The sequence below is a fragment of the Rhinichthys klamathensis genome, unplaced genomic scaffold, assembly GCF_029890125.1.
Source record: "Rhinichthys klamathensis goyatoka isolate OS25496 unplaced genomic scaffold, OSU_Roscu_1.1 h1tg000046l_1, whole genome shotgun sequence".
NCBI lineage: Eukaryota > Metazoa > Chordata > Actinopteri > Cypriniformes > Leuciscidae > Rhinichthys > Rhinichthys klamathensis.
In genome coordinates this window covers 3,203,174-3,231,123 of record NW_026606593.1, presented here as the reverse complement: position 1 = coordinate 3,231,123, position 27,950 = coordinate 3,203,174, and the positions used below count along the sequence as shown (strand labels likewise).

The window sequence follows — 27,950 nt, the reverse complement described above, 5'->3', positions numbered from 1 at the left end:
GCAGGGACATCGTGTGCGCTGTGTGAACCTGATGGGTATTGTAGCTCTGGATTAAATGTAAGCATGCATTTACTTATCTCACTTGCACAAAAACAGATTCAGTATTCCTCAAAATGAATAAAAACATTACGCATTACTTCTGAATATTATGCAAACCTGCAATAATTAAAGGGGATTGCCCCTATTATGCAAAATTCACTTTTATAAGGTGTTTGAACACAGATATGTGTCCACAGTGCATGTGTGTAAACAACCAGCCGATAATGTTAAAATCCACCCTTTTTTATAATCCCCATAAATCCGAAACTGTCTCTCCAAACCTGTTCTCGATTTCCCCTTATTCTTACATAAGAGTTTGGGGAAGCCCCGCCCATGACTGGTGACCATCTGCCCAATTAGCATAGATCCCTGAGTGATCCTCACCAGTCACCAATTCTGTGTCCTTGCATTAGCAGCTGGAGATATACAATGTCTGAGCAAAAAAACATTACAAATGTTCTGTCACTGGATGTACCAACGAACATACGAGACGAGTCTCCATAGACTCCCGGCATCTGAGCCACTGAGGACACCGTGGTTGAATTTTATTTATGAAGGAAATGTGCCGAAGAAAGTCGGAAGAGTGTTATATTTTTGCGCAAATCCTTTTTTTGCCGGACTGCTTCACAAACGAGGGTCAGTTCAATGCTGGATTTGCGCAAAAGATTAACATTTAAAGGGACACACACAAAAACTGTGTTTTTGCTCACACCCAAATAGGGACAAATTTGTCAAGCTATAATAAATTATCTGTGGGGTATTTTGAGCTGAGACTTCACAGTCACATCCCGGGGACACCAGAGACTTATATTTGCCGACATCTTGTGAAAAAGGCCATAATAGGTCCCATAAAATAGACGTTATGTATTTAACATTGCTTTATTAACTAATGCCTTTGCTGCTGACCTTTGATGATCCAATTCAACCAAACCAATAAGCACAAATTACTTGAGATAAACGTCACATTTGTGTACATTGTATGACTTGTGTCTTATTTAGGTTATGAGCTTATGACTATGATTGGGTCATCCTTATCAGAACTTTTTTATCTAATATTACAATTCTTTTCGCTATTTCGTTCAAACGTGTCAGAATCACAGGGCAGCCATTGTTGCTTGATCTTCGATACACAAGGTGTTTATTCCTCAAGGGGGCGCAAGACAGCTCAGAAAACCGTGCACAGAATCGCATTCAGGACGTTTTTGTCTTACTGGAGAGAAACTATAATCGTTTAAATCCATTAATACCAAGAGCTGGTGCCTGACATAACATGGAAATCAACCCATGGATGTAATCCCTAATTGAAGAAAAAAATGTATGGACCAATCACAGCCATCTGTGATTACTGTATACATATTTTTCTTCAATTAGGGATTACATCTGTGGGTTGATTTCCATGTATATAGTCTGCTTCAGCAGCGGTTTGGACCTATTGATCAGAACAAACTATTTCAGCATTGACTCTGAGAAACACAATAATTCGTTAAAAAAATAATGTCTTAGTAATAGTTATAAATATAGTAATAACAATATACAATACAACCTAAATAAAGTAAAATAATTATTCAACAAGACAGCCTATTAACATCAATTAACACAAGTAAATGGTAAATAAAGCAATTAAGGAGCTTTTTGAAGGTATAAAATATGTTATGCATATGACAGATGCATAACTATTCTCTTCCAGTAGCATTTGCATTTATTTTTGGTGTTGCTGTTGATGTTAAATTACCATTAGACCTCTGCAGTAGATTGAATTCTCTCTTTTTAAAAGCTCACTGACAGCTGAAAAGGCGTGTCTGTCTCTTTAAGACACAAAATTACACGTCACGTACGTACTCGGCCCCGCGAGTGAAAACTCGTATGTCATTGGTCCATGCGTGTTCCGCTTGTCGTGCGCGTTCCAGGCGAGTCACCTTGCTGTACACAACAGCAGAAGTATATCAGCAGAAGCGAAGGTGTCCTACAGAAACCCGAACCAGCACTGCAGCCATGGCAGCCGCAGCGCACACGGGCAAACCCAAAACCTCACCCAAATCTGTTAAGTTTCTCTTCGGTGGCTTGGCAGGGTATGTATGCGCCTATGCGTTACTTCAGCGGCGCTCTCTGTTGCATGGGTTTGGATTGAATGAGCAACTGATGAGAGAGTGAGATTATTGATAAGGGTCATCTGTTATCCGCTGCGCGAGCTAGTGGTCAGAATCAGCATAAGGAGTTTATGTGGTGTGTTATGGATTTTCTTGTCTATTTCTGCGAGGTCTGTAGTGAATGATTTTGCAGGCCCAGAGAAAGCCTGGTAACCCCGTGTCAAAATTTGAACTTCAGTTTAAATGTCACGCGTCGTCATGTGTCACTGAGGAATGTACGTTTGTAGACCCTGTTTTGTAACTTATTTGTTGCCAAAAGACTTGTCTCAAACCTTTAAATATTAAAATTCCATCCTTAAATATATTACTACACATTTAAGACAGTTCCCTCACGCATGGACTCTCTGAAACAAATACAAGACCTGTAAATCAATGCTATTTCTTATACAAGTTGTCCTTAGGCAAATGTTAAAGTCACCATGAAATCAACACGGACAATTCTTGTTGTTTTTTTATTATTGTTTTTTAATGGAATTTTGCTGTATTTATTATAAAAGATTTATCCGTGCACATAGCCTAATTACTTTCCTTAAATGAACGTGCCCTCCTAATCTTTATTCAGAATATCTTCCCTACCCTCAACATCTCTGCTCTTTTCTGATGACGTGTTTACTGGCATGGGGGCGGAGCAACCTGTCACTCACACGAGATCCACCAATAGCAAACCACAGCCACCCAATCAATTCCCCACGAGATTTTTTTTTTTCTTGACCGAGAAGCCTTTTCACTCAGATATAGGGAAGAAAAGACTATCTCAACTTCTGTTTCATGCACACTTTTTTTCATGTTTAACTGAGCCAAAGTCTAAAGGACACCATAAATGCACTAGTTTAAAAGTAATTTCATTTATTAATTTTCTTTAAAAAGAAACCACAGCTGTTGTAGGATCCTCAGTCAAAAAAAGCACTCCTGTTGAAATTCTAAATACATTTCAATCATTATTTGGAAATACTCTTAAAGATCCTGATACGATTAAAAAGGTACAGGATGAACAGATACTGGATGGACTGAGATTCCTACCAGTTCCAGTTTTGTGATTCTTCTGAATTTTCCAACTGGGATATTTTATCCTATTGGGGGATCATATTGGTCCTGTAGAGAAAAATTATGTGTCCTTATGTTTTTTTAATTTTTGCTCATTTTAACAGGATTCCTTCAGGATGAGAACAGGGCTTTAAAGTAAATAAATGATTTAGCGATAACACTTTACAATAAGGTTCATTAGTTAATGTATTAACAAACATGAAATAACCATGAGCAATACATTTGTCAATGATGTGTTTATCTTTGTTAACATAAGTTAATAAAAATACAGCTGTACATGTTAGTTCACAGTGCATTAACTAATATTTTAATAAAGTATTAGTAAATGTTGAAATTAACAAAGATTGATAAATGCTGTATAAGTGTAGTTAACTAATGAACCTTATTGTAAAGTGTTACCGATTTAGCTAACATGCATGCATTCTCTCTGACTTTCCAGGATGGGTGCGACAGTGTTTGTGCAGCCGCTGGACCTGGTGAAGAACCGGATGCAGTTGAGCGGTCAGGGCTCCAAGGCTCGCGAGTACAAGACTAGCTTGCACGCCTTGGCTAGTATCCTGCGCAACGAGGGCGTCGGGGGCATCTACACCGGGTAAGAAGGAAAACAACTGCGCTAGGAAACCAGCGTTGTAGATTAGTGAGGTACCGGTACACTTTCTCACAACAAGGCGAGAATGTTCAAGTACAGAGTAAAGAATTTGAATGAATTAATGTTTTTTTGTTTTTTTAACATTAATTTTACCAGACACTGGATGTGAGAAACTAGGGAGCTCTAGCTGGACATCCTTACTGAGTGACTGTAGATGGAGCCCGTAGCTTTACACAAGCAGTAAATATCTGATTAGGATTATATCTGATACATATATCTCGTATATCTCTTGTCTCACGCATTTATTCTGTCCCGTGTTTTTAATTGCAGGCTTTCGGCGGGTCTGTTGAGACAGGCTACCTACACCACGACCCGCTTGGGCATCTACACGGTCCTGTTTGAGCGCATGTCTAAAGCGGATGGCACACCTCCCAACTTCTTGATGAAGGCTTTGATCGGAATGACGGCTGGGGCCACGGGGGCGTTCGTCGGGACTCCGGCTGAGGTGGCGCTCATTCGAATGACGGCTGATGGGAGGTAGAAGAATATCATTACACTTCACCATAATTCACCTAAAAGTGACTAAATAAATCACTTGGGCTACGTTCAGACTGTCAGTCCAAATCCGATTTTTGTGCATATCCGATTGAAGATTTCAAGTGTGAACGGCAACACATGAAATGTGATTTTTACAAATCCGTTTCAAGCTACATCCAAATGTGGTGGTTTGAAATCCTATTCAAATCGCATTTCTGGAAATCCGTCTCAGTCTGACTCAGTCTGATTTCACATGCTTTATGTGACTTTCTCACGCCATTTACAGGGCTTAAAGTATTCCGGCACCGTGCCGGATCTCCGGCGTGCGGCCGTGAGGAAAAAATGATTATTTTCGCATGCGATTGATTTTTGTCCAGCTTTAACGTGTTAAAATATTTAACGCAATTAACGCAGAATCCGTTCTTTCTGTCATCCTCTAGCTAGAGTTATAATCATGCTCTTATTCACGCAAATGCTTTAAACCACTTATGCGCGACAAGAAAAAAAAACCGCGCTGTCAGTGAATGTCCTCCTGACACATGCGCGCACACACACGACGCACAGAAAGACGAGTTCTCTTTCGTGCTTGAACGAACAATAATACACACATTTATGCCAAAATGTCAGTTTTGTCGAGTATCCTCAGAAGAACAGTCTTAAATGAGTTAAATAAAATCTTAAATGGAAGTAAATAGTAGTGAGAGAATGAGATGCGTGAGATCTTGTCTGCAGCGGCAGATCTTAAAGTGACAGGAGCCATTAATTCTCTGTCAGTAAAGTTAACCTAAAGAACAGAGGGAACAGAGAAAATGACTCTATTAGGATAAGGATTAATCTATATTCCATTTATAATTTATGCAGTGCGGACTGTTTTATAACCTTATTCAATTTCTGTATGGTACAGGTAAATGACATTTATTATGGGTTTAAGTGAGGATTGTTTTAAGTTCACTTAAATTAAACGTTTTTATATTTTTTGAGGCCTAATGTTTAAAATTTTGGGGAAAATCATTTTCATCGAGACATCAGTAGCTATAATATTAGTGATACTGGCTTTCTTTCATAAAAAGATGGCATTAAGATACAGCTGTAATACTTGAAAATAAATGGTGCCATTGAAGATTAGTCCAAAAGTTCAGGCTCAGGAATTTTTTTCACTTTAACCCCTGCATTTAAAATGCAAACGCCAGACGTTGTTATAGCAAACATGCTGAAAGTCGCTGCCGAAACAAGGCTGTGTTGTTCCAAAGTGCCGGACAAGCAGAAAATGGCAATATGACGGAGACATGTTTGTAAACCGACGGAGACAACAGCGCGGGAAAAAGCTGTGTATACCAATCTCCTACGGTTCTGCTGCTGCCTCAGAAGACGCATAGTCCAGTGCATGGCATGTACAGAAATACATACATGCATACATACAGTACGATGGTTCGTTATTATTATAATCGTTATTATTTGATTCACACCAGTTATCTTGCCAAGAAAGATCTTTATTCTTATATGTCAGGAGAGAAACTCTGAGAAGATGTTATATTCATGCCAGGTCTATGCGTTTCCGTGTTTCTCTGCTATAGTACAGTAAGATTGGGCTTAAATACACAACTGAGCGACTTTCAACTTCCTTGTAAGGTAGAAAAACATATTGCTTATGTTTTAAAATACATAATCCTCCTTGTGTCTAAAATATGTTCCTTAAAGGGATGGTTCACTTTGAAATTAATTTTTGGTATGTTTTAGCTTACCTCAAGGGCATCCAAGATGTAGGTGTCTTTGTTTCCGCAGTAGTTTCAATTTTGATATTTTTAGGTCAAACCGTTCGTGTCTGTCAGTCATATAATGCAGGTCTATGGTCACCACCTCAAAGAGCATGCACAGAGAAGTCCAAACTAAACATGATTTAATGACTCGTAAATGTAAGTACACATTGATGGCCTAAGACACGAAACGAGCGGTTTGTGTGAGAAAACGAACAGTATTTATATCGTTTTTACCTCTTGTAAACACAGCCACGTCCAAGTGATCTGAGGGTGCCGGCGCTTCGGTCTTTTCCGGAAAACACCGGAAGTGATCTCTCTCGCGCGTGTACGTCTGTACATTGACTGACAGACAAGAACAGTTTGACCTAAAAATTTCAAAATTGAAACTACTGCGGAAACAAAGACACCTGCATCTTGGATGCCCTTGAGGTAAGCTAAAACATACCAAAAATTAATTTCAAAGTGAACTATCCCTTTAAAACATATAACTCATGCATTTTAAACTTCATAAGATAATACAACTGATTATGAATACTAATAAAGAATAATAATACAGATACATAATATTAAATAATGAAATTATATTCAAAGATGAAATTTTAGTCTTCAATGGTATATTTCCAAGCTGAGAACTCAAAGAGATTAGAAAATGTGTAAAGGAGTCAAATGAACAGCAGGAAATCCTCCATCATACACACAAACCAAGATTTGCTGCAAGACGACGCAGTTCTGACGCCTGTACCGAACTATAATGGGCAACGTCGCGGAAAAAACCAAGGGTGTGTCCGAAATCCCACAATCTCTTGAGTAGGTGCTTATTTTCAATAAGTAATTACTTCACAAATGCTAAATACTGTACATTCTAAATAGTATGAATGTGTGTATGAATGTAATACGGATGTACTACATCTGCCATATTATTATCATGTGACCTCCCAGCATCAGTTGCTTCACTTCACAGCCATTCACAAATCCTCTCCCATGGCATCATGGGATAGTAAAGTGTCCATCGGATGCACACTTCAGAATCTCACCAGAAGTAGTAGATCATCCGGGTACTTTTTGCCCACTCCTTTATGAGTGAATAGAGGGAATGCATTAACGTCACTTCCCCGCCGGAACACGCCCCCCTCAGCGGGACTGAGTGGCAGAAGAGCTGCTGCGTGACTGGAGTTAATAGGGGAAACTGCGTTAACGCGAGTAAAACAAACTATTATCAGTTTAAACTAAAAGTTGGACTCGATATAGTGTTCCTTACAACTTATCAAAGATCCAGTGATCCATGGATATTGACATGCAGCCAGGAATCGTGTTTCCTGACATTTATATGTGCCTGATTTCGACGCCGGGGAAAGAAAATTTGCCTGTAAACGTTTTATATAAATACAATATAGATAGGTCTAAATCCAAGTGATCACTTACATTAATGTTATACTGTATATCATCATATCGTCCAGCCCTAAAACTTGTATAGTTTTTTGTCAGTGTTTATTTAAAAACATCCAATTATGTAGAATATAGTCTGTTCTTTAGCTTTTTGCAGTCTGTAAAAATATACAGTACCTCAGATTTCTGGTCAAATCTAGTTGTACAGTCAATCGCAAAGCTCTTTCCCGTTTTAGATGTGTTTTGTGTGATTTTCACGGCGTTCACGCTGAAAACAAATGCTGCCGCTCAGTCTTTTTGCCACTTGTGGGCGTGACCGCATTCACTCCGGCCGACGCTGACGTCATGCGCATACCCTCTATTCAGACATACTACTTTTGTCACATACTGTTTTTCGCCTACTATGTAGTAGTATTCTTTCTGTCCTTTTTAGGGATGCATCTTGTGACGTCACGTCCTGTTTTTGGTTCTTTTAGATGTCTTTGGTCCGTGTTGCGTTCATATTTTAGTTGAACAGCACCAGAGTTCGTTTGGAACCACTTGTTTAGTGAGCACTTGTCCCCATGTTCGGTGACCACCAAGGTTCAAATGTTCTCACTTATTCAAATGAAGCACACTAACAGAATTTGTTTTAATCAAACCGAACCTGTCAAGTATAAACACACCCTTAGATTCGTGAAACAAAACTGGCATGTAAAGTGACCAGCCAACCAAACAACAGATAATGTTGTTTTTATGTGCCATTTAATAAAATAAAATAAATTTTATTAAAAATAAATGTTCAATTTTAAGAAATTAGTAAATTCTATAATAGTACATAAATAATACTAAACTGTTAGTATTATTTGATTGTGTTACTATTAATATCAATCATCGTTATCTTATTAAAATATTGAAATTTTAATAAAGTATCACTCACTCCTTTATCTCTTTCTTGTCCAGGTTGCCTCCAGAGCAAAGGAGGGGTTACTCAAACGTCTTCAATGCCCTCATCAGAATCACTAGGGAGGAAGGAGTCACCACACTCTGGAGGGTAAGTGTGTGTGTTAGAAGAATATGGTTTGTGTGTAATCCTGTGCGCTAATAATGTAGATGCATTTGAGTTTTATGTTTTTTCCTACATCTTGCTTGTGTTTTACAGTCATGTATTTGTGAGACTTAAGCGCCTTTCACACAGATATGCCAGAAAATACACTGATAATGTGTGCAGGGATTTGTCCCGGGATCAATCGATTTTGGTTCATTCACACTGCCCGTGATTTTTCGGAATCTGTGTGTGCGTTCACACACATCTCATAAAGATCCAGTAAAGAAACGTGACATCGATGTGATGTGTAATGTCTCCGCAGCGTCTTAAGTTTGCTTATGATCTCGACACACTCGTGCATTTTTTCGATCATAAATTAGCGATTGGCAATGATCCGGGATCAATGCGCTGTGTGAAAGGGGCTTTAGACTATTATTGGGATTTGAATAAGACTGGCTCGATTTGAAAGAAATCCTGAAACTAAATGAATTTTCATGATCTTTGATTCTTTTACCAATGCGTACTGAAATGCTGGGATGCTGTGCCGCTACCACTGTAAATGCACATAAATTGCAGACAAAAAATGGGTGCCTCAAAATCATACAAAGACTAATGATGTGTGTTTTTGTTTTATTTCTAATGTAGGGCTGCATACCCACCATGGCCAGAGCAGTTGTTGTGAACGCAGCCCAACTTGCTTCATATTCCCAGTCCAAACAAGCGCTGTTGGACTCTGGTATGGGCCTTCTTTTATCTTATCAGTCACAAACATGTAGTATCAGCCCTTCTAGAAAATCTAGCTAATTCCAGATTCTGATGGTATCTTGATGTACATGGTTAGCTGATCTTGGTGGTTAATTAGTTGGACTACCAGTTGGACTTAGCACAAATCAACCTGGTAGACCATCTCGGTCAATATGGTTAGGGTTGAAAGAACAATCTAGACCAGCAAGAAACCATCTCCCATGCTCCAAAAACCTGCTCGACTGTCCACAATCTTTCCCTTTTTTTGTTTGTGATTTGCTTGTTTCTTACCGAGAACAGCTTTGTCTGTGTTTGCAGGTCATAATTTAGTTTTTTGGTGCTTGGTTTTTGATTGTAATAAAAGAAAAAGCATTTCTGGCATCTGCAAGTACCTGACGGGTGAACCGCTATTATTTGATGTAACAGGTGGACTAATATTTACGTTGTCTTTTGCGATGCAGGTCGGGAATCATGAGGCTCAGGCGGACTGCGGTCCAATCGGCAAGACTATTTTGAATTCGGCACATGTTGATAGGCAGCTGCTTTCAAACGGTCTAGTGCATATTGGGTTCACACTCTGAAGACAGTCAAAGGTTTATATTTACAACGTGTTTTGCAGCGTTTAGCATTGAAGTGATTGACAGCTTCAGTTATTTTATAGGGATCGCTCTTTGCTCGCTTTCTGTATAGAATCTACTCATAATACAAGTGTTTTTTTTTTATGCTGCTAGGTGGACCAATGGCCTCATATATACTGCGGAGTTTCAGAAGAGACAATCATATTTTAATGCGGGCGCAGTTCAGGTTTCGGTCTTTGTCAAACGGGTCGGGTCGGGTAAGGAATTAAATGAGTGAGTTTAATTAGCGTTAAGTTTACCAAACAGGACCCGCCGTGTGGGACTCTGCCTGGCATTGCTAAGTAGTTTTGGGTGAGGGTTATAAATATTTGCGGTAACACTTTACAATATGGTTCTATTGGTTAACGTTAGTTAATGCATAAAGTGACATTAACTAACAATGAGCAATATATTTGTTAGTTTTTACAGTATGTGTTAATCTTTATGAACATTACTTTATAAGAATAGAATATCATTGTTAGCTCAGGTTCGATAAATAATATTAACAGAAACAACTTTTGATTAATAAATGCTTTAGAGATATTTATCATTGTTGATGTTAAGTGTTGGGAAAGTTTACTTTCTACGTGAACTAGTTCAAAGTTCAGTTCACAAATTTTAAAATGAACTAGTTCAGTTCATAGTTCATACTTCACAATTTTGAAATAAGTTCACGGTTCCAAAAAATGAACTAGTTCATAGGTCTTTTTTTCCATATGTTGTTGCGAGCTATTTTATTTTTTTATTATTATTGCCACAACCCATATACAAACACAGACAGCAATTACCTATCGGCGGGCAAAGTTTGCACAGAAATGTAAGATTTTTCCCATCCTCACTGACCTTGTCTTAAAACTGATCATACGATACGACGCATCCTTGATGCTTTGTCGACTACATGCTGCTTCTTGTCTTGGTGACGCATGCGGCGGCCGCGGTGCGACACTGGTGGTTGGTGTTGCCAGATTGGGTGTTTTTTTCGCTACATATTAAGGCCTGTTTACGGTGTGTTTTAGCCGGGTTTTCGCCTGGAAGGCTCTATAGAAATCTGGCACCCTATTGAACACAGTTAAACTGAGAGAGCGTGCGTTCACAGACTCCATAATGAACACGTTCACAGTATCGTTCATCAGGCAATAATTCAGTACGTTCAGTTCACGTTCGCCCAAAATATGAACGAGTTCATGAACTATCGTTCAATGAACGTGTTCAGGCACAACACTGATGTTAACTAATGTTAAGAAATGAAACATTGTTTGCTAAGGGTGCATTGACACTGACAGTGATTTGCAGCAGCAAATCTTTCGTTTTCCAATAGAGTTGATGATATGATGAGATGGTGGCCATTGGGAATGCAGATGGTGGCAAAGTAGACGGTTTTCTTTTTTTTCTTTTTTTTTACAAATTAACAGAAACATGATGCAGCACTTAATATGATCTTGCATGATCCGCGTCCTATGGGATAACTTTGTTGATTGCATAATGGAGAATGAAATCTTGGATTTTACCAGCAATTCATCCTTTTTGTGATGAAATTAGATGTGGGTTGCGTTTCCCATAAGCATTGTATGGCTAAATGGATCTTAAAGACCATTAGTGCAAATGGGTTCTACATTTAGACTTATTATGTCTTTGGAAAAACTAGTCCAGATCAGTTTTGCAGCCCACCAATAACATGACATCCAGTAGTAGCACTATTAGCAACACCTATGAGTTTTTCATAATTCAGTTTTCACGTGTTTTTTGTGAATTTTTTTCAGTGATTAACCAATCACTAACTGTTATTTATTTACCCAAGTGTGGATGTATCGACGTGTGTTCTTCTGATTGAATGAGTTGTAGAACTGAGGTCAATCTGAAATGTACTGCAATGATCCATTTAAAATATCTCTCGACTTTCTGTTTGTGCAGGATATTTCGGAGATGATATTTTGTGTCATTTCTGTGCCAGTATGATCAGTGGACTGGTCACCACCGCTGCCTCCATGCCAGTTGATATTGTTAAGACCAGGTACAGCTTTACTTCCTAATGAAAATTGTAATTTATTCACCCTTGTGTCGTTCCAAACCCAAATGACTTTCTGTCCCTCCATTGAATGTGAAAAACATTCATAAAGAGAAATCAATATGAATCGAGTGGTTTAATCTAAGTCTTATGAAGCAACATGATTGCTTTAAAGGTGCAGTGTGTGACTTTTAGCGACATCTAGCGGTTCGGTTTCGAGTTACACTAAGGGCTCAGCCCACTGCTCACCCCTCCCTTTCGAAGAATCTACGGTGGCTAAAACGGGACAAACATCGTCGTCTGAGACAGCAGAGAATAGCCAGCGTAAACCAAGTTTCTGTACCACAGTCCATTATAAACCACATCATGGATAAAGTTTCAGGTGAGGATCAAGGGTCTTAATACATAATATAATAATAGTAATCAGCTGATTGTCTCACGAACCTAACCAGCACATTTCTCCCCGCATAGCAAACCCATAATACAGCGAGGGAGAAGAACCACATGAAACTATGCAACTATATATTTTTTCTAACTGGGTAGTAAAAGTTTAGCTGGCTAATATGAGCTGTTACTGTGGCTGAGCTCGTTAAAGCGTAAAGCCTTGTTTAAACTCGACGCGTTCGCATGAGCCCAAAGGTGCGTGCGGCAAAAATTACGTGATTGTAACAGCGCGCGCGCCTCCGCATCCCCTAGACCAGCCTTTCTCAAACTTTTTTCAGTCGGGGCACCTTTCAAAACTGCATAAAATCTCAAGGCACCCCAGTGTAAAATATAAATTAAAAACACTGCATAACCCAAATGTAAATGCAAATGTCCTGTTTATTTAGACAGAACAGTAATGAACAGAGCATAATACGAACTGTAAATAACAATAACAATAATAATAACAACTTTACTGGGCTATCACTTTTGTGAAAAAATCCTGATCGATTTTTGAGACATAAACGTTCATTGAATCGATTGTAAAATCGATTTTCCATGTCTAAAGACGTTTCCATTTTCAGCGCCAAATACAGGCAAATCCACGGACAACTAACAGGCATTAGCACGAGCGTAATAAAGAGTGCGCTTGAGACGCGCACAAGTCAGCAATATTTCTGATGATTTATTGGCATGAAGTTTCGTGCACAATGACAAACAGGAGTGCAAGATTCTCGAAAAACAATAAGCAGAGTGGACTGCCATAACATCAATGAAAAACATTACTGCAGGCTTCAACATGGCTGTGTTTACGATTAGAAATGTCAAACAAATTTCGCGATTGTAGGCCGGATCTGTATCTGTATGCATGGGACTGTCTGAATACCGGCAGAATTCACATTTTTGTTGTAAAAAGAGACACGTTATGCAGAAGTATAGTATAGTTTGTATGTGTGTTTGTCAGAGCCTGCAGTTGCTGTGTGACGCGCGTTCGCGCGGTCGGTGTTGTTGCTATAACGCGGTGCTATGGGTTGCGTCACTTGCGTCAAGTTGTGTGTGTGTCTTGCTTCGGTCTTGTGAGACGGATTTTTATGGTTAATTTTATATATATATATTTATCTAAAATGAATTTTCAATTTTATTAATACGTTCATATGTTTAAAAAGAAGAAGAATGTATTTATGTAAATTCAAATATATATATATATATATTTTTAGCCTACGTAATTTTTTGGCGGCACCCCTGACAAAGTCAGGGGGCACCCCAGTGTGCCGCGGCACCCACTTTGAGAAAGGCTGCCCTAGACACCACTTACTACACACAATAGGCTTTTTTTCTCTGATTTTGGAAACTCGATCGACTTAAAATGCTTCCAAGATCGACGGGTTGGTGATTCCTGTAACTGTTTTACGGTCAATGACAAGAGTAGCCTACTAATCAGCTGTCTCACGAACGTAACCAGCACATTTATCCCCACATAGCAAAGCCATAACACAGCGAGGGAGAAGAATTAAGTTAAATCAGTGTTTCTCAAACTTTTTCTGCCATTCCCCACTTTGAAGGTAGGGAAGGGTTCGTGCCCCACCTGTCCTCATGCAATCGCCCCAACAAAATGTTAATAAACTAGGCTTTAAGTTAAAATGTATTTTATTAACATGACATTTTAAAAACATGAACATGACAGTAGATAAAAATAATAATGCAATTGTGTTTGTATTTTGCCTCTGATAACATCAAATTCAGAAACGGAGAAAATAAAAGTGTGGACTAGTTGTGCTTTGCTTTACTATTTTGTCACTTCGCAAACTGCATGCAAAAAGAACAAACAAAATTGAAAAAGAATAATAATAATCTCAGGGTTTTTCCTGGCTCAAAACGAGGCGGAGGTGGTAAAATCCTAATGTACGTATTTTAGGTATTTTTATAATAATAATTGTATTTTGTATTTTTCGAAGACTATCATATAAGCTACTGTGTTTCCCACAGTATTTTGCGTGGTGTGGACCTCTCCACCCCTAGGGGGATCCGGGGGCATGCTCCCCCGGAAGAAAAGTTTGTACGTTTTAAAGATAAATTCATAAATCTGGTGCACTTTGAAAGTTCAACATTAAGTGATTAACTAATTTAGTGTCTGCAATGTGCCTGTTTTGTAGTATGCTATATTTTCTGAGCCAGAGACAGAGAGCGCTCACCGCTTGACATCACAACTATTCAGTGTTTTCAACCACATAATGTTTATTTTAGGTTTCAGACATTTAAATTCACATAAGTCCTAAAAAAGCAATACATTTAGAGTTTGTCAAATACACACTTATGTCTATGGAAGCGGCAATAATAATTATTTCCATTATAATTAGACGACACGTATTATTCATATCAAAAACACATCGTGTAAGTAACTTTCAAGTTTACTCTATGCTTCTCCCAGTTCACCGGCCACTTACTTTCATGTATTTCGGGAGAAGTGGATAAATTGACATTTGTTAAATCCAACAGATCCGATTCTCTAAAATCCGGCATAAACTAACGCCCATCGCGTATAGCTCAACTAAGGTGTTTAAACAACAAAACGCATCCACTTGCTCATATTTGACAATCGGAATATCAGATATTTCCTGCTATAGCCAACAAATTTGTGAAATAAAAGCAGATAGTCAGTCATTGATTCAGCGCTATTGTGGCTGCGGTGTGACAAGCAATGACGCGCCACCATGGAAACCATAAAGGGATACGATCTAAATAACGGGCGCCTCTAAAAACTTTTAAACTTACGTGTGAAAAGGTTAAGTAAGGCTTACATTTAAATGTGTCGTTGTTTTGTTTTGAGTTTATGCTCAATAAATAAAGAAATTAATAGAGATGGGCACAAAAATTACCACATTTTCTCCGTTTGTCGCGCCCCACTTGTCATGTTTCCATTCCCCACCAGTGGGGCGCCCCCCACACTTTGAGAAACGCTGAGTTAAATGAAACAATCCAACTACATATTTACACCACTGACAAGGGAAAAGTCACTACTCACGGTGTTTATGACTAGCTTCTTCTAGCTTCCTGCAGCTTCTCTTTCAAGGTAGTGACGAAACGCGCTCTGTAGCGCTGTGTGTTCGCTGTCGGCTACGGTAGAAACATGACGTCACAATATGGCGACCTTCATAGAAGGGGATGCTCGCGGTTATGTAGATATAAATGCCTCATTCTAAGGTAATAAAAACATAACGGTTTATTAAAGGAGAACTCCGGCGCAAAATGAACCTTTGGTCTAATTACACATTGTTACCTAGTCAACCGTTATCTGAGATTTGTTTTCATGATTATCGAATGTAAATAGTTTTATCTCTAAAAACAGTTTAGCCTATAAAGCTAGTATAACGCTAGTATATTGGGCATAGATCAATGACAAATAAAAATCGCTTGTTAATACCACTAACAAGGCTCAAAATAGCCCCACACTAGCACGGTAGCATAATGAGGGTCCCTACCTTCAAACCGAAGCATTGAGAACTTTGTCAGTGTCCAGACAGTTTAATAAGAAGATATTTAATACATACAGTCAACTTCGCGTATACAGGCAGAAGCCATCTTTGAAATACAGTCTTTACCAGTCGATCTACGAACGCCGATCCAAGTGCGCTGGTGAGATGTGAACGAGCTATAAGTTGTGATAAGGTGAGCGCGAACAGCAGGCTTGGATCGGCGTTCGTAGATTGACTGGTAGAGACTGTATTTCAAAGATGGCTTGTGCCTGTATACGCGAAGTTGACTATGTATTAAATATCTTCTTATTAAACTGTCTGGACACTGACAAAGTTCTCAATGCTTTTAGAGCTAAAACTATTTACATTCGATAATCATGAAAACAAATCTCAGATAACGGTTGACTAGGTAACAATGTGTAATTAGACCAAAGGTTCATTTTGCGCCGGAGTTCTCCTTTAAGTAAGTTCTTTATACACCACTGAACACATAGTTATGGATGTCATATTGCATTTCTGTTAATAGATACTCAAAAATGTTACACATTGCACCTTTAAATGATGAATGTATTTAATTTGGGCTTTTATTTACATATTTATTCGCATGCTTGCTTAATGTGCGAGAACCAATGAGGTTCATCATCACGCGTCACGCAAATATGCTTGAGCTTCTGTTTATTTACGCTGATCAATGTTTATATGTGAATAAAAGCCTAAAGTCAATCTGTTCGTCATATAAAGTGACTTTGGATTAAACCACTCGATTTATATGGATTTCTTTTACGATCTTTATGAAAGTTGTGGGTGAATAGATTTTGAATAAAGGGACAGAACAGAAATCTCTCAGATTTCGTTAAAAATATCTTCAATTGTGTTTTTAAGATGAACCGAAGTCTTATGGGTTTAGAACGACATAAGAGTAATTGATGTCAGAATTTTATCTCTTTAAACAACTATTACATGCATGATAACTAGCGATGAATATGTTGACTGAAGCCGACAGTTAGTTAATAATTAATTTCCATTTTATGGTCCAACACCAATGTGACAGATTTCAAACCTGTGATTGCGTTCACAATAAAGGCTTGAATCTAATATTGATTGTATGACCGATAAATTGTGCATCCCTAATGATAACCATATCAGCATTACTTTTATTTGCCATGTGGTTTATAAACATGTTTATAAGGAACTGGCTTGATATCAGTATTGCAGAAACATCATAAACGGTATAAAGTTCTCATATGCATTCCTATTAATACCATGTTGGTAACACTTTACTTGAAGGGGTGTGCATAAGACTTACATGACACCTTCATAATCATGACATGACACATGTTATGAATATGAAGGAAGTTTTATGCATGTTTGTGACAACTATCATTAGCTCAATTATGACATTTTTAATGCAAATATGACATTGTTTGAGATGTCTTTGTTATGACACCTTGACATAAACCAATACATCATAACCTGTCAGTGTCTTTGTCATGACAACTTGACATTACTAAGACAACACAACCTGTCATAAACATGACATAGCAGATTAATTATCAAACTTAAGAAAGCACTTAGCTTTATTGGTTAACATTACATTAAACTGTCAGGTGGTTGGTTTTGACATTGGCTGTCATGAAGCCATTATAACTGTTTAATGACAAATTCAATTTGTACCACTGTAGTTGAGGTCACGAAAAATATTCATGACACAGTTATAATGCCTCATGACAGCCAATGTCAAAACCAACCACATGACAGTTTAACTTAATTTAATGTCAAGTTGTCATGACAAAGACACTGACAAGTTATGATGTTATGGTTTATGTCAAGGTGTCATAACAAAGACATCTTAAACAATGTCATATTTGCATTCAAAATGTCATTATTGAGCGAAAGACACTTAATGACAGTTGTCATAAACATGCATAAACCCTACTTCATATTCATGACATATGTCATGTCATGGTTATGAAGGTGTCATGTCAGTCTTATGTACACCCCTTCAAGTAAAGTGTTACCAAATGTTTCTGGAAATTGTGCATTGGTGTGCTTTGGGTACCAAAACTATCAAAATATAACATTGTATGGTGGAAGGATGAGTGCAGGTCAACGAAGGTAGTTGACAGAGTACATTTTGTTCAGATGTGTGCAGGTAAAGGTTGTAAATTCTGGAGCTGATAAGTAAGCTAACTGCTTTAAGGGACCATCATTATTTATTATCTTATAACGTATACATGCTAGTGGTCAAAGGGTTTTTCAATGGCTGATACAGCTACTCGTATGTAGAGAGCAAGGTGGCCAATACACACATCACAGAATATACATGCTGTATAAAAGATAATGAATTAGGTTGGAATGGTCAAAATCACAGCAATATTTCACAATTGTTGTTGCTGGAAATTCAACATTTATGTTAACCATTTTAATACTATATATAATAATGTTAATTTTAAAATATTATATGACATTCTTATAATAGAGCATGGCACTAACACTACGTTCATTAATGATAAAATGGATAACTTGATTTCAATGTAACTTACTTTGTATTAAAAGCATCTGCCAAATGCATAAATGTCCAAGGTACTTCATCTCATTTCGATTATTATTATTTCCATTTTTACAACTTGGACGCAACCCAAAAGATAAGATTGCACATAACAAATGAGTCACTCATTAAATAAGACCCGACTTAAAAACAGAAGACTCAAAACATTCATTCAAATCATTCATTTTTGCTGATTCTGGTTGTTTTCTGTGCAGCAGGTTTGGGATATTGTGCTGATTATCCAATGCTAACGTATATCTCATTCTTTTCTAAAGAATCCAGAACATGAGAATGATTGATGGGAAGCCGGAGTACAAGAATGGTTTGGTATGTTCTTAACTCACTCATAGTCAATCTCTTGCTGCTTTCCTCTGTTGCTCTGTCTGTTTTAAGATACTGATCTCAGCCAGCCAGAGATGTGACCTTTCAGTCACGGTGGTGTAGGGAGAAATCAGAAATGGATCAAGTTTCAGGGAAAGCTTACACAAAATAAAAATAGGTAGTTGAAATGTTTTTATATACCAATTCTGATTTTTTTTTCTTTTTTAAATTTTATTCTAAGTAAGTTCTATAAAGTTCTAAGTTTTGTAAATTCTAATAAGTTTATGTCTGCTGGAAACTCTGAGCAATTTTGACTTTTTCTCATAATTCTAGGTTTACATCTCACAATTCTAATTTTTCCCCCCAGAATTCTCAGTTTACATCTCACAATTCTAATTTTTTCCTCAATTCAGTTTACATCTCACAATTCTAATCCCCCCCAGAATTCTCAGTTTACCTCTCACAATTCTATTTTCCCCCCAGAATTCTCAGTTTACATCTCACAATTCTAATTTTTTCCTCAATTCAGTTTACATCTCACAATTCTAACCCCCCCCCCCAGAATTCTCAGTTTACATCTCACAATTCTAATTTTTTCCTCAATTCAGTTTACATCTCACAATTCTAACCCCTATCCCCCCCCCCCCCAGAATTCTCAGTTTACATCTCACAATTCTGACTTTTTCCCTCAGAATACTGATTTACGTCTCACAATTCTAATTTTTCCCCCCAGAATTCTCAGTTTACATCTCACAATTCTAATTTTTTACTCAATTCAGTTTACATCTCACAATTCTAATCCCCCCCCCAGAATTCTCAGTTTACCTCTCACAATTCTAATCCCCCCCCCAGAATTCTCAGTTTACATCTCACAATTCTAATCCCCCCCCAGAATTCTCAGTTTACATCTCACAATTCTAATCCCCCCCCAGAATTCTCAGTTTACATCTCACAATTCTAATCCCCCCCCCCAGAATTCTCAGTTTACCTCTCACAATTCTAATCCCCCCCCCCCCAGAATTCTCAGTTTACATCTCACAATTCTAATCCCCCCCCAGAATTCTCAGTTTACATCTCACAATTCTAATCACCCCCCAGAATTCTCAGTTTACATCTCACAATTCTAATCCCCCCCCCCCCCCAGAATTCTCAGTTTACCTCTCACAATTCTAATTTTTTCCTCAATTCAGTTTACATCTCACAATTCTAATCCCCCCCCCCCCAGAATTCTCAGTTTACATCTCACAATTCTATTCCCCCCCCCCCCAGAATTCTAAGTTTACATCTCACAATTCATTTTTTTTCCACCAGAAATAGGCTTCCATGAAAACTTATCTTGGAGGAAACCAAAAGACTTGGTAAACAATTGATTTGCTCTGAGTTGCAGGTATTAGAGCACCAACAGTAACGTTTAATCAGCAGGTCCGTCGGGATGGCATGACTTTTTCAGTACCACTGTAATGGTTACACTGGATAAAATACTAAGTAAAGTGAAAATACACTTGTGCAATAATTAAATATCCTTTATTATTATTTTTGCTGTTAGTGGTATAGTCCTCTGACACTTCCAGCCTTTCCCTCATTCTTTTTCACTTTTTCTTTTTCTTTTTTTTAGGAGGTATTGGTGAAGGTCATAAGAAACGAAGGATTCTTCAGTCTGTGGAAGGGTTTCACTCCTTATTACGCTCGTCTTGGGCCGCACACAGTTCTTACCTTCATCTTCCTGGAGCAGATGAACAAGTTCTACAAGATCTATTTCCTTGACTCCTAGATATGTCCATAGGGTCATCAGGGGACAGCACAGGCCATACTTCCACATTGTTTTTCTCCCACATCTGGTTTCCCAGTATAGTTTCGGGTTTTGATGGTTGGTAACAGAACCAATGTATGCACTGGATTGTGGCCCTTTGCTGTGGTGGTAACTGTGAAGACCATTTGGACTCTTATATTGCATAGACTGACTGACTGACTGACTGACCACATTATAGATTGAATTAAATGAAGGTATCGCTCACTCCAGTAAGACCCCTGTTTTAGTTTTAAATTATATTTATGTAATCCCCTCCACCACACAAACTTTTCATCCTTGAAGGTCAACAAATGTACTGACCTATCAACAGGCTTAGTTGTAACTTGTGAGGAATCTTTGTCAATACAGATGCGAACCTGTATTCTGAGTGAATCATAAAAGACTTTTCTCTTTCTTCTCATAATTACTTTGAATCTAACCAGCATACACACAATTGTGTGCAAAACACTAATGATCACAATGCAGTGACAACTTAGCCTCACATCAGCATGTTCTACCATAAAGACTGCTTTGCATTGATCATTTGGTGATGTTTGCTTGCTTTGAGCACAATTAACTGGAAGCTGTTACTGTGTAATAAAGATAATGAGGTGTGTAAAGGCCAATACCACACCAGCTAGCTGCTGTATTACAGTTTGAGGTATTCATTTTCCCAGTCTGAGGAACTGTTCGAAAGTAATAGTGGAATTATTGTGTTCTAAAATTTCGGGATGAAAAAGAATTCAGAATTTTCAACACTTGATATTTTCTTCCTAGTATGTAAGGCATTAATTGCATTTTTGTTTTTAAACAGAAACAACTCTGCAGAAACAACAAATTATACAATTTAACAAAACTAGTAAATTAAACAGCGCTGTTTTAAGTAATACTTCATTAGTAAACTTGAAAAAAAAAAAAAAAAAATATTTATATACTTTGTTGTTGTACTGCTGGGTTTAGAACAATAGTTTATTCTTGCTTAATTTCTATACATGACATGCACCTAAAAAGAACAAATTGATAATTAACCAAATATTATTATTTTTTCTAAATATTCCATTTAGAAACGTAATTAATAAAACCTTTTAAAATATACATATTCTAAACTGATAGTAAAGAGTCAATACGTGAATAAATGAGCAGAATAAACGAAATACTGTTTCTGAATGTGAAGAAGTCATCAAGAAACATAATATGCATAACATCAAAAGCATTTTTGTAGTTTTTGTAAAAGTTCTTACATGATAAAACCTATGTAGCAAGCATTTGCTCAACTATACAAAGACTATTAATCGTACGCCTGGGTGTTTTACTTCAGATTCAGCCCATTTATTTGGATTTAATTACGTCATTGTGTAATCCGCTGGTTGGACCCCATTACCCAGAATGCAATTTCAAGAATGCAGCATGCAGCGAGTTTCCGGTCAGAATTAGACAGTCCAAAGATGGCGGACCTCCTGGGCTCGATCTTGAGCTCGATGGAAAAGCCTCCAACCGTTCACAACCAAGAAAGCCGACGGAAAGCTAGAGGTATAACGTTTTAATTCTACAAATACGCGTCCTTGTAGCTAAGAATATGAAACTGAGAATGCTTGTAGATTTGCAAGCGGAAATAAACAAATATCCGAGTGCCCTCTGCGACACTAACTCTGCAATAAATATAACCAATCACCGCTTGAGAAATAATACATGAACGTACATACGTCATCTGTCGTTGAAAATCCTCTCGACGTCATATCTAGTTTGTTGATGCCTTTTGTGGTTGGTATTAAACTGTTTTATAAATATCCCAGCCGTAACGTACATTTGCTTAAAAGCGTGTCTTAAAAACACGAATAATCTATTGCAAGATAGCAGTTCAACAATAATAGCTAAGCTTTAATAATATTACAGCCACAGCAATTTCATAAACAATGTTGACAATGTTGAATAAATTGAAATCATTTTTGTAATGTTTAGTGTATATTCTGATGATTTTTGTTCTTATTGTGCAGAACAAGCAGCCAGACTGAAGAAGCTCGAGGAGGATGAGAAGAGAAAAAAAACTGAGTTTAGGAGAAAGGTACTGGCTTTATTTGTCTCACATAAACAGGAGCCTATGACATCGTAAGCTTTTGTTCATGAAAATGAGTGTGATTTTTGCTTTAGATGGAGAAAGAGGTGTCAGACTTCATTCAGGACAGCAAACTGCAGAAGAAGAAATATGACCCGATGGGAAAGATCGAGAGAAGCATATTGTGAGTTCAACACAGTGTAATTTTAGTATCATTGATATACTATTATAGTTTTTAAGTAATATTTTGAATTGGCTTTTATTATAATATTTTTCAGTGTGCATTTTAAATTTAGTTGACATTTTAGTAATTTGTGTGTTTTTGTTATTATTGTTGTTTATATGTTTTCTGTTATTATTATTTTTCATTTTAGTTATTTTAGTACATAAAATTAAATTAGTCATTCTTAATGCTTTATGTATTATTGCAGTATTTATTATAAATGATTTATCCATGCACATAGCAATCACAACTTCTGTTTCATGCTGACTTTAAACTAAATGAAAATGAAAAATATTGTCTGCAGCTCGCGCTTAAAATAAACAGAATGATATCGTCCTTTACTCTGTATTTTTGTTATAATTTCTTAAGACATGAAGTCTTCTGCAAACTACATGCTTATAGAAGCGTGTTTGCAGATACTTTTGATTATCGAGTTCAGTTCCTAGATTAGGGTTAAATTTGATGCCCGTCAGAATGGCATAAGATCTTCTCAGAGTCTAACATTACCAGCTGTGATTAATCAATGTCAAAATAGATTTATTTTAAATGCATTCTGCTATTCTAGTTTAATATTAAGAAACAACTATATAAGCCATGGCTTGTTTTTTTTATTGTTGTACCGTACAGTTCATGCTAACGCCTCCACTTCTCTCAGGCATGATGTAGCCGAGGTCGCAGGGCTGTCGTCCTTTTCCTTTGGTGAGGATGAAGAGAGCAGATACGTCATGCTGTTTAAAAAGGTATGTATTGGAGACAAGGATCTTTGTAAATATGTTTTATTGTGTTTAGTATACTGTACATCGAAAAAAAAATTATTCTGTTTGCACCAGAGTTATTATAGTTAACTGAAATGAAAAAATAAAATAAATTTAAGTTTTTTATATCATTTATATTTCAGCTCAATATTTCTCATTTTCATTGTTTAACTTGATGTGCAAAAATAACTCAAACAAAAAATAATAAAAACTATATAGATATTTAAAAAGTGGCAAAAATTCTAAACAAAATAATAAAAATTCAAATGGAAAATAAAACAAATTCTCTCATTTATTTCTGCAGCGCACTATGCTATACAGATTTTTTCAAAGCGGCTTCATAGCTATAAACAGGAAAACTGTACATTATGCAAAATACATAAATTATGTAATGACTTAAATTTCAGCTGTAAAGCAGCTTTACAGAAGGAAATAGTGTCATGATCTAGTTCAAGTCAGTTCAATGTTGATTCAATTCACTTCAGTAATTGTGTTAATTTTGCAAAGTTTGTCAATTATGAAACAAATATGATTAGGCTATAAAGCAGCTCTACAGAAGACAATAGTGCCATCATCCAGCTCAATTTAGTTCAAGTTTTGTCCTCTGAATATTAACGGTCTTTTAAACCCCAACTGACTAAGCCAAAAGGGACAGTGGTAAGGGGTGTAACAATATCGTGTCACAATACTGTATATCACAATACAAAATATGTATCATGGATAGTATTAGTGACAATATTTATTGTGTACAGTTCACCCAAAATAAAACTGTGTGAGAAAAAAAATCTAGTTTTTCGAGTTTAAGTGTCAGTACTACATTAAACTGCTATATATAATGTATAATAATGCAATGGGGGGGATATTTGTGGGTCCTGATAATGCCAAATGTCTGATGTTACCAGTAAAAAGTGACCAAGATTATTTTAAATATATCTAGTCAGTGAATCAAGCATATTCGTCTAAAATAATTATGTATTTTCAGCTTCAGAATCATGAATATTTTTATTCTGGTGTCTCTATTGTCCTGTGCATTGGGTTTCCAGCACCAAATCCAAGCCTATTCATTTACACACACAATGGAATACCAAATTTAGCATTTTAATCAACAGTAAATTTAAACAAATCATATGTCTTGGAGTATCGCAATAATATCGTATCGTGAGTTCAGTATCGTGATATGTTTTGAATTGTGACATGAGGGTATAATTACACCCCTAAAAACTACCTCAGGTGTGACAGTAGTGAGAAAATAAAAACAACTCAGGACTCCAACTCATTACCGAACACTGTATTAATGCTTAGTGTGTTTGATTATGTGTGTTTGGTTTTGAAGGAGTTTGCACCATCAGATGAAGAACTGGAGGCTTATCGCAAAGGTGAGGAGTGGGACCCGCAGAAAGCTGAGGAGAGGCGTCGACTAAAGGTAAGAGGACGTCCATACAGAATACTGTGCAAGAGCAGCAGTCTGTTAGGCTTTGAAACCTCAAATAAGCAGCATTCATAATCTTATAGAGCTTTGTTATGAATTAATATTTCTGTTGGGAAGTATCTGTCTAATTGTCGTCTTGTTCTTCGAACACATATTTACATGTTTTACTGCACTCTCTTCAGGAAAAGGCTGCACTGGAGATGGAAGCAGCCAGTCACAGTGTGAAGAGGCCCGCGTCGCCCAACTCAAACTACAGAGACAAATACAGCCATCTGATAGGAACGTCTGCTGCTAAAGACGCCGCACACACGCTGGAAGCCAACCAGGCATATGGCTGTGGTGTGTATATTTAAAGGATCTAAAAACTTAGTAAAACACTTTAAATCTGTATCACACAGCTCTGTGTCCCTTAAATAACTAACGAGTGAAGTATTGCACATTTAGTGCATTTTACACTTGAATAAGTTATCCCCGGGTAAATATAATCCTGGGTTATCTTGTCTCACGTTTCACACTGCTCATGCTTTACCCGGGGTTAACAAGTAATCCTGGTTATTCATAAGATGCTATTTCAGACTGTACACTCCTAAACCCCGGGTTAACTTTCTTCTTGCATTTTTGCTGTGTCCGTGCCACTGATTGGATATTGTTATAAAAAGACTCTAGAATTGTGCATCCTCTATATATTGCTGACTATACCATCAAGTTTTTCCTGAATGGACTTTTTGTACTATAAAGGTAAACTAGAAACAATGTTGCGCTCCAAATAGACAATCGTTTTGCTTCTGGTGCGCAGAGCCAAGGGAATACTTGAAAACGAGCAAGAAGGTTGTTGGCCACAGACTGAAGAAGTCTAGCAAAAAAAAATTTATTTTATAAGTTGCATCGTGCAAAAAGTGCATGTGCATGTGAGTTGATGCATTTTCCGTCACCATTTGACATTTTTCCCCACAAACACCGAAACTACTGTTTATACAACACTGTGTTTCTGTGACTGCCCAAAGCAGTACTGTAATATGAGGCACGCAGAGATGCAAATAAGCTGTTTAAACTGGACGTGTCAAAACAAGTGAACAGTCTTTCACTTGTCCTGTTCTCGACAGACTCAAGTGTGTGGAATACGTCAGAAACTGAAGTCCAGTGTAGACAGCGTCAGTCATTATAATGGGTTTTATTTGCTTTTGACGCAACGCTCACATCCAGAGTAGATAAAGTCTCAGCCGTTAAGGGACTGAATGCCAGTGGGCGGGGCCTGTGGTGTGATGATGTATAACTTTTCATTGATGTCTTGCTCTGGAGGCGGTCATATGCAGATGTATTAGCCTGTGTGATGTCAGCAGTCACACGATATCAAAACAAGCCGGTTTTGGAGCTTGATTAAATAAATGCTTTGTTTTTACAGTAATGAGGAGGATGTTTTAAGCTATGAGACCATTATGCGTAAAAAAATCCATGCAAATTTGATTTCTCATGTCATGGCCCCTTTTAAATATAGAAACTGGAGAGCTTTTTAACACAGTGGTGTAGCAAGTGACGTAAAATCTTCAAATATCCTTCAGATTCAATCACAAGTGGTCACAGGAGATGCATGTTACTGCCAGGTAGAAACATGGGTAACACGTTTGTTTAGTTTCAGTTCTCACTATTAACTAGCTGCGTATTAGCATGCATATTACAAGGATACTGGCTGTTTATTAGTACTTGTAAAGCACATATTAATGCCTTTTTATGCATGACCTTATTCCTAATCCTACCCAATACCTAAACTTAACCACTACCTTACTAACTAATAATAAGCAGTAATTAGGAGTCTATTGAGGCAGAAGTCATAGTTAATAGTGAGACCCTAATCTAAAGTGTGACCAGAAACATGTAACCGACTCGCCTGGTCTCTTGCCATGAGATCACAACACTGGTCGTTTACCAGACGTAAACGGCATATACAATAATTAGCACATTCCCTGTATCAAAAGAAGTAAATCAATTTTGGTTTCATACTGACTTTAAACCTTTTGCCTTTATGGAAGTAAAATAGCCCAGGGTGATTTCTGTCCTACATGCCTTTGCCTTGATTTTTTTTACCATGAGTGTTTACTCTCATTGTTACAGTTCCTGTGGCCAATAAGAGAGACACTCGCTCCATCGAGGAAGCCATGAACGAGATCCGAGCCAAAAAAAGGCAGAAGAAAGGCGAGGAAGAAGGAGCTGGCAGCGGCAGCGGTGTGTGAGAGGCGTGTGTGTGTGTATGATCAGCTGGGTGATAGAACAGTATTTTACTCATATGACAATGTTTTACATAAACAGAAGGGTTCGGTAAAGATGAATTTATGCACATAAAGGCAGTCCAGAACTGCCACAGTATAAGCGCACTGTTCAAAAATGCTTTGAACTCTATATTACTGTCCCAAATAATGTGTTTTTAAAGGTCATTATTAGAATAAACAGAAACATGTTGTTTAATATAGCAAATCCCTGTGTATTTTGGCATGGTGATCTCTATTTAATCTAAGTTATCTGTTAAAACACATTTGGTTTTATTATAGTTTTCATTTGCATTTCCATTGATTAAAACAGTCATATTTATTGCCTTGACATAACTGGTAGTTTTGACTCCATGGATATTTTAATCGTGTTTATTTTAAGTCATGAGACAGCATGTCCTTAAACTAGTAGTTGTTTCTTGTAACTGTTTGTTTTAAATAAATTTGGTTAAGGATATGTTTTAAGTGTACATTGTGTCTTTTATATACAGGTGTTGAATTCAGTCTGTTTGCTTTGAGCTCTAATAAGCATATGTATCTCATCTGTATCTAGCATATTTTGTCCATTTACACTGGCTAATCATCATTCTGGGTCATGGACCATGACTAGATGGATCAAATATGATGCTAAATTGTATGTAAGCCTACTGTAATGTCATAAAAACGTTTCAAAATAAAGATTCAGAATCAGTTGTGCTAAAGGCAAATCGTATTCCCCGTCTCTTTACTGACTGATGGTTTACCCTTTATTTACCCTTCAAAAAAACGTGCATATAAACCATG

At 37.3% G+C, this 27,950-nt stretch overlaps 3 protein-coding genes across 3 annotated transcripts in view; all 3 read left to right on the top strand.

Annotated features, from left to right (window-relative positions):
- rnf167 (ring finger protein 167) overlaps positions 1-27,950 on the top strand; it is a 121,563-nt gene that overhangs the window by 84,439 nt on the left and 9,174 nt on the right. The window lies entirely within an intron of this gene.
- On the top strand, positions 1,922-20,860 carry slc25a11 (solute carrier family 25 member 11). Its single transcript, XM_056247406.1, has 8 exons — positions 1,922-2,108; positions 3,670-3,822; positions 4,150-4,356; positions 8,442-8,532; positions 9,172-9,262; positions 11,799-11,898; positions 18,612-18,663; positions 20,273-20,860. Exons 1-8 carry the CDS (start codon positions 2,032-2,034, stop codon positions 20,426-20,428), a joined length of 927 nt encoding a protein of 308 aa, XP_056103381.1. The 5' UTR covers positions 1,922-2,031; the 3' UTR covers positions 20,429-20,860.
- Positions 21,840-27,874, top strand: spag7 (sperm associated antigen 7). The gene is made up of 7 exons (XM_056247407.1): positions 21,840-21,976; positions 22,441-22,508; positions 22,595-22,683; positions 23,378-23,462; positions 24,811-24,900; positions 25,089-25,245; positions 27,016-27,874. Exons 1-7 carry the CDS (start codon positions 21,847-21,849, stop codon positions 27,132-27,134), a joined length of 738 nt encoding a protein of 245 aa, XP_056103382.1. The 5' UTR covers positions 21,840-21,846; the 3' UTR covers positions 27,135-27,874.

Coding starts and splice junctions, on each gene's coding strand:
- slc25a11 (XM_056247406.1), top strand. CDS start 2,032: ATGGCAGCCGCAGCGCACACGGGCAAACCCAAAACCTCACCCAAATCT. Junction 3,823..4,149: donor GTCGGGGGCATCTACACCGG/GTAAGAAGGAAA, acceptor TTTTAATTGCAG/GCTTTCGGCGGGTCTGTTGA. Junction 8,533..9,171: donor GAGTCACCACACTCTGGAGG/GTAAGTGTGTGT, acceptor TTTCTAATGTAG/GGCTGCATACCCACCATGGC.
- spag7 (XM_056247407.1), top strand. CDS start 21,847: ATGCAGCATGCAGCGAGTTTCCGGTCAGAATTAGACAGTCCAAAGATG. Junction 21,977..22,440: donor AAGCCGACGGAAAGCTAGAG/GTATAACGTTTT, acceptor CTTATTGTGCAG/AACAAGCAGCCAGACTGAAG. Junction 22,684..23,377: donor AAGATCGAGAGAAGCATATT/GTGAGTTCAACA, acceptor CACTTCTCTCAG/GCATGATGTAGCCGAGGTCG.